The sequence below is a fragment of the Colobus angolensis genome, unplaced genomic scaffold (genome assembly GCF_000951035.1).
Source record: "Colobus angolensis palliatus isolate OR3802 unplaced genomic scaffold, Cang.pa_1.0 Scaffold24, whole genome shotgun sequence".
NCBI lineage: Eukaryota > Metazoa > Chordata > Mammalia > Primates > Cercopithecidae > Colobus > Colobus angolensis.
In genome coordinates, this window is record NW_012115599.1 from 13,905,095 (window position 1) to 13,911,325 (window position 6,231).

Genomic DNA, 6,231 nt, shown 5'->3' on the forward strand with positions numbered 1-6,231 from the left:
TACAGGCACGTATCACCATGCCCGGCTAATCTTTGTGTTCTTAGTAGAGACAGGGTTTCACCATGTTAGCCAGGCTGGTCTCGAACTTTGGACCTCATGACCAGCCTGCCTCGGCCTCCCAAGTGCTGGGATTACAGGCGTGAGCCACCGCACCTGGCCCTATTTTTCTCTTTACTATTGTATAGACTTGAAATATGTCTTAATCACAGTAACAATAAACCGGGCTTGTAGCATGGACAGGTAGAGAGGAGGCGTAGGCTGAGGAAGGGGACATCCAGTCATGCAAATGGAGAGCGGCCACCTCATCACTCTCCTCCCTGACACCTGCTCCCACACACTTGTCTTGGGGGCACTCGGGCTGGGAGTGCAGGTTCTGAGCTTCCCTGAGGTAGACTTGGAGACAGGGGCTACCCAGTCCCTTGCCCCAACAGGAGGAGGAAGAGAAGGAAAAAGGGCTAGGAGAGGGAATGTGCCCCAGGCTCAGCCCAGTCAGCAGCTCGGGACTCACTGCAGCCACAGCCCAAAACCTTACAGCCAGGCAGAGTTCAAGGGCTGGCCTAGTGTGGGTGCCACACATACCAGGGCATCAGCAGCCTGGGCCTCCCAGGGCCTTGTCAGCTCTGGAAGTAATTCCCTGAACATGTTGGGGCTTAGGGTGTCTTCGAAGGCGGCTGGAGCTGAAGCCACAAGCAAAGAGCCATGCAGGGGTTCCTTCCCAAGGTGGGAGTGGTGGGGGCTTTGCGAGCTCAGCCTCCAGGGTCAGCAAGTGAAAGGAGAGCTGGCAGGGAGTCAGGCAGGGAGCTGGGAGTCCCAGCAATGGCCAGGCTCACCCCCAAGATGTTGGGGGGCAGAACTTCTAGGAGTCTTCAGGACAAGGCCATTTCTGATGACCACCAGCCAACTTCTAAAACGCCTGCCATAACCCCACCCCCTTGCTGGGTCCCACCCTCAAGGGCCAGTGGAAACAGTGAAAGCTAGGACTCGCGGCTTGAGGCCAAGCCCCATCTTTGTCTTTTCTGGGCTCCAGTGTCAAAACTGAAGAGGCTGTAGTCCGTGTCTCTCGTCCCACATTGTAATGCCCCAACTTGTACTCGCCAGCCACAGGGTGTACGGAGGCCTGGCTCTGTCCCAGAAGGTCAGCTCTACTCAGGTCCCAACAGGGCCATAGGGAGTCCAGAGGGGCCTCTACCCACCTCACCAAGACACCAAGGAACCAGGAGCTTGGGCAGAGAAGAGGGGGAAGGAGATGGGGTCTGAACTTTTCTCTTCCACATCATTTTGCTGGATGGACCCAGAGAGGCTATGGGACCACACCCAGGTATGGCGGGGGGAGGGAGCCCACTCACAGACTTTGGGAAAATGCAGAAGAGATGGAGGCCTGGGGGAGGAGGGAGAGGGAAGGCGTGATGAGGGTGGAGGAGGGCAAGAAGTCAAAGGAGCATTTGTTCTGCTAAGTGGCCTTGTTGTTGTCAAAAATTGGCCCGAAACTCTGTCCACTAGAAGCCTAGGGCAAGTCTTCCTCGGTCACACCCACGTCCCTGTCACCAGCCTGTCACACCACACAGCTGCCCACACACACCTCGACATACATGCAAACCTTCCCCTTCCGGTCCTGGCAGAGCCCACCCATGGGACCCTCACCAATCTCTCTCTCTCTCTCTCTCTATCTCTATCTCTCTCTATCACTAAGTTCCTTCCAAGAACTAGACTAAATCCTGCTACTAGATTGCAATCCACCCTCCATTTGCAGCCTCAAAGAGGCCCAGGCCTCCTGTCTCTACCCATCCGTCCTTCAGGGAACTGGGACAGGAGAGGTCAGAGCTGTGCCTCCAGGTGAGCACATGAAACCCCCAGAGCCTGGGCTCCACTGGGGGAATTCTGGGTGGGTCACAACAACAGGACATGGAGCAGCCAGGCCTGAGTGAGGGGCAGGGCAAGAGGACACTGGGGAAGGGCCCCATGCATGCATTGATTCCTCAAATGTGCTCAGGGACCCACCATGTGGCAGACATTGCAGGTAAAACAGCAAACAACAAGAACACAGAAATCCCTCCCCTGGTGGAACTGACATTCTAGTGGGGCAGAAAAATGGCAAACACAAATAAATAAAATACAGTGAACACGGCAGATTCACGCTACAGAGAAAAAGAAAGCAGGGAAGGGAGGTGGGGCCAGCGGTATAATTTTGTATTGAATGGTCAGGGAAGGCCTCGCTGAAGACGTGAGACCTAAAGCCGCTGAGCATCTGGGCTGCGTGGATATTTGGAGAAAGAATGTTCAGAGCAGAGGGAACAGCAAAGATGTGGAGGCGGGAGTGTGTCTGGTGACTAGGAGGAATGGCAGGGAGGCTGGCGTGGTTGCAGGGAAGTGGGAGGGGGCAAGGGGGAGAGGATGAGGTGGAGAGGCAGCAGGGGCCAATGGCGTAGGGCAAAGGGGCCTTATGCTGGTGAGGCTCGTCCACCAGCCAAAAGCCCCCATTCAGGGCCCTGTGATGGAAGCAGGAACAGAATTGCAGATGGGGGGCCCCTCTGCAGGCTCCAAGTGATGGGCAAGGCCCCTGGCAGCCAGCCAGCCTAGGATGCTGCCAGATTGTCTTAAATCCCGCTCCCCCTCCAGCATCTCCCTCGAGGACAATCCCAGCTAAGCTCTCCCCAGAGGAGCAGCCACGTGGGCAGACTTGGTGGCAGCAGGCCCAGCGTGTTGCTGCCTGTTCCCACCATGCCCGCCACACCCAGGACCTGTCTGTCTGACTGTCGGTCGGTCTCAGCCCTCACAGGTAAGCACAACAATAGTACCTCACTCTGGCTCGGCATAATGACAGCCAGGATATTGTTTAATCCCCACAAAGGTCCTCAGCCCGCTGCGTGGCCCGAGGAGCCCACTGAACACACAGGACAAGGCCCCACGAACAAAGTCACTTGCCCAAGGTGAATTCTCACCAACTTCCCACCGAGGGGCTTTGTTATTAGAGCCTCCTACAGGGCAGGACTCACACACAGGACCGGGCTGAGGACACAGCCAGGGTCAGAAGAGTTCTGGGGTCCAAATCTCTTACCATGCAGGTGAGGAACTGAGGCACAGGGAAGGGCTGTCAGCAGGGTCTCCTAAAGCCTAAGACAATTCTCTTTTCCACCCGTTCCCTTAGGAAACACCCAGTCACACAGACAAAGAAAGCCCTGCAGCTGTGGGGATTTTGAGGGGGGAGAATGGGCCCCTGGCCAGAAGTGGGTGTGGCCCTGAGAAGTGGGGCGTGGCCCTGGAAAATGAAGGGAATGGCGTGTCTGTGCCAAGATGGCAGCAGTGCAAGCCAAGGGGGATTCCACCGACAGCAGAGTGAGGTCTGCAGGGCAGCGCCACATCTAATCCAGCCGCTGGGGCTGAACGCAGTTGAATAAATTTAGTCATAGGTCCAGGATCCTGCAGCCTGGGAGGGGCGGGGGCCGAGGAAGCGGAGGTCTTACCTCGGAACTTCTTAGGAGGGTTGTCCAGGTCCCCGGCCGCGGGCTCCACCACACAGCGGTCATCCACCAGCCTGGGGGACAAGGCAGCTCGGTCAGCAGGAGAGAAGAGACCTATCTCCCACAGCATCCCTCCCTTACAGCAGGGCATGCCAGGCACCAGTGAGCCCCTAAGATAATTCCTCCATCTCTAACAAGCTCCCCACCATCAAGTCATTCTTTCCTGGCATCACTGTTGAAAGGCAAGATGTCTCTTGGGGGTGGGGAGAACCCCAGGAAGAACACAGAAGCACACCCAGCCCACCCCAACCCCCTGACTGGAGCTGCAGCTGTCCTGGGGGTACTCTGCCACCAGTCAGGACTGTCACATGCTGCAAGTGTATCTCCTGTCCCAGCCCTGAGACACTGCTGCCCTGATGGGAACGGGCAGTGGGTGAAGGGGGCAGGAGAGGAGGAGAAAAACAAAAGCATAGAGGAGTGGAAGGGAGAGAGACAAAGAGAGTCAGAAAGATAAAAAGGATGAGAAACAGAAGCTAGAGAGAGACCAGAGACAGACAGATGAGAGAAGCATAGGAGACACCAAACTAGCGGCATGAGTCTTTAGGTCTCCAAGGAAGGATGATGAGTCTCACGCCTGCCCAGTCTCAGTCAGGCCTCATTTCATAGTCTCCCCTTTGGTTCACTCTAGGACAATTTCCCTCTTATAGCCATGCTGGCGTTAATCTCGCATTTCCTGAGGGCATTCATTTACTCATTCATCTATCCACCCATCCACTCATCCCTCCACCCATCCATCTACCCAGTCCCCCATCATCCATCTATTCACCCATCCACCCATCTACCCATCCAGCCACCCATCTATCCATCCAGCCACCCTTCCTGCATTTCAAATTTGTCAATGCCACTCCATCCTCTAAGATAAAGTGATGCTGCTAACCCACCGTGTCAAAGGCCAACTCTGTCTCAACACCCCCATGCCTGTTACCTCTGAATTCTCACCAACTTTCCAGCAAGGGGCTTGTTTTTAGTGCCATTTTACTGAGAAGAAAATCAAATCTGAACATTAAATAACTTGTCTAAACTCACACAGCTGATTTCAAAGCCCATGCTCTTTCTGTACCTCCCCTCCCTGGGTTGGTTAAGAAGGTCTTTTCTGTTTTCTTTTTCGAGACGCAGTCTCACTCTGTCGACCAGGCTGGAGTGCAGTGGCGTGATCTTGGCTCACTGCAACCTCTGCCCCCCGGGTTCAAGCGATTCTCCTGCCTCAGTCTAATGAGTAGCTTGGATTACAGGCACCCACCACCACGCCTGGCTAATTTTTGTATTTTTAGTAGAGACAGGGTTTCACCATCTTGGCCAGGCTGGTCTCAAACTCCTGACTTTGTGATCCACCCGCCACAGCCTCCCAAGTGCTGGGGTTACAGGTGTGAGCCACCACGCCCAGCCTAACAAGGTCTTTTGTGATCTGACCTCTACTTACTCCCTAGCTAGCCTCACTATTTCCTTGCCCCAACTGTACTAAACCTCCAGTTGATCCCAAGGTCCCCGGAGCTCTCATCTCTCCAGAGGCAGTCCTGGCAGCCTGCAATGCCTTAATGTTCATTGCACCCTGAAGCCATAGGCCTAGCAAAACTCCATCCTTCCACCCTCAGCTCCGCTCTCCTACTCTGCAAAGCCTTCCTTGGCCAGTGCCTGTGGGCCTCTCTCCTTCGTGTTCCGGCACCTGGTCCTGACAGTGTCTCGCCCCACTTCTTGACTTGCTGTGTCTACATGTGAGTTCCTTCAGAATGGAGCCCCTACGTGTTTTCTTTGGAATGATTAGCACCTCCAACAATGCAAAGTGTTATGATATAATAAGAAATATATATTTGGTCTTCATCCCAGTTCCTGGCTAGAGATCCTAAAGCCCTTGTAACTTCCTAAGTGGTAAGGGCAAGAAGAGTTACAACGTTGAGATTTTTGTATCCAGTTCCTGAAATAGATCGGCAGCAATAAAGATGAAATGGCATGAATTTTATTCATTTCAAGCCTCTTTCAACCACACCTGGTTTTATATTAATGAGGTGACTTTTGGAAAGCCCCTGAGGATGGGGCTGCCAGGGGAATAACCACGTAATTTGAGGGTTCCCATTTTCAGCCCCACCCCCATCACGACCTCCCCCTGGAAGGAGAAAGCCGCTGAAGGTTAGGTTAACCACCAATGGCCAATGGTTTAATCAATCATGCCTCTGTGGCTGGGTGCAGTGGCTCACGCCTGTAATCCCAGCACTTCGGGAGGCCGAGGCGGGTGGATCATGAAGTCAGGAGTCCAAGACCAAACTGACCAACATGGTGAAAACCCATCTCTACTAAAAATACAAAAATTAGCTGGGCATGGTGGCGCGTGCCTGTAATCCCAGCTACACAGGAGGCTGAGGCAGGAGACTCACTTGAACCCAGGAGGCAGAGGTTGCAGTGACCCAAAAACACGCTTGCACTTCAACCTGGGCGAAAAAGCAAGACTCCGTCTCAACAAAAACAAAGCAAAACAGAACAAAACAAAAAACATGCCTATGTAAGGCAGCCTCTGTAAAAACCCAAAAGGGGCCAGGCACCAGTGGCTCACACCTGTAATCCTAGCACTTTGGGAGGCCAAGGCAGGTTAGTCACCTGAGGTCAGGAGTTCAAGACCAACCTGGCCAACATGGAGAAACCCCGTCTCTACTAAAAATAAATAAATGAATAAATAAAAATTAGCTGGGTGTGGTGGTGCACGCCTGTAACCCCAGCTACT

General features: G+C 53.9%; 1 protein-coding gene across 1 annotated transcript in view; it reads right to left on the bottom strand.

Moving 5' to 3' along the window:
• ITPR3 (inositol 1,4,5-trisphosphate receptor, type 3) overlaps nucleotides 1-6,231 on the bottom strand; it is a 90,018-nt gene that overhangs the window by 67,437 nt on the left and 16,350 nt on the right. The window contains exon 2 of the mRNA XM_011945450.1: nucleotides 3,462-3,532. Coding sequence (XP_011800840.1) covers nucleotides 3,462-3,532 — 71 coding nt within the window. The remainder of the gene's footprint in view (nucleotides 1-3,461; nucleotides 3,533-6,231) is intronic.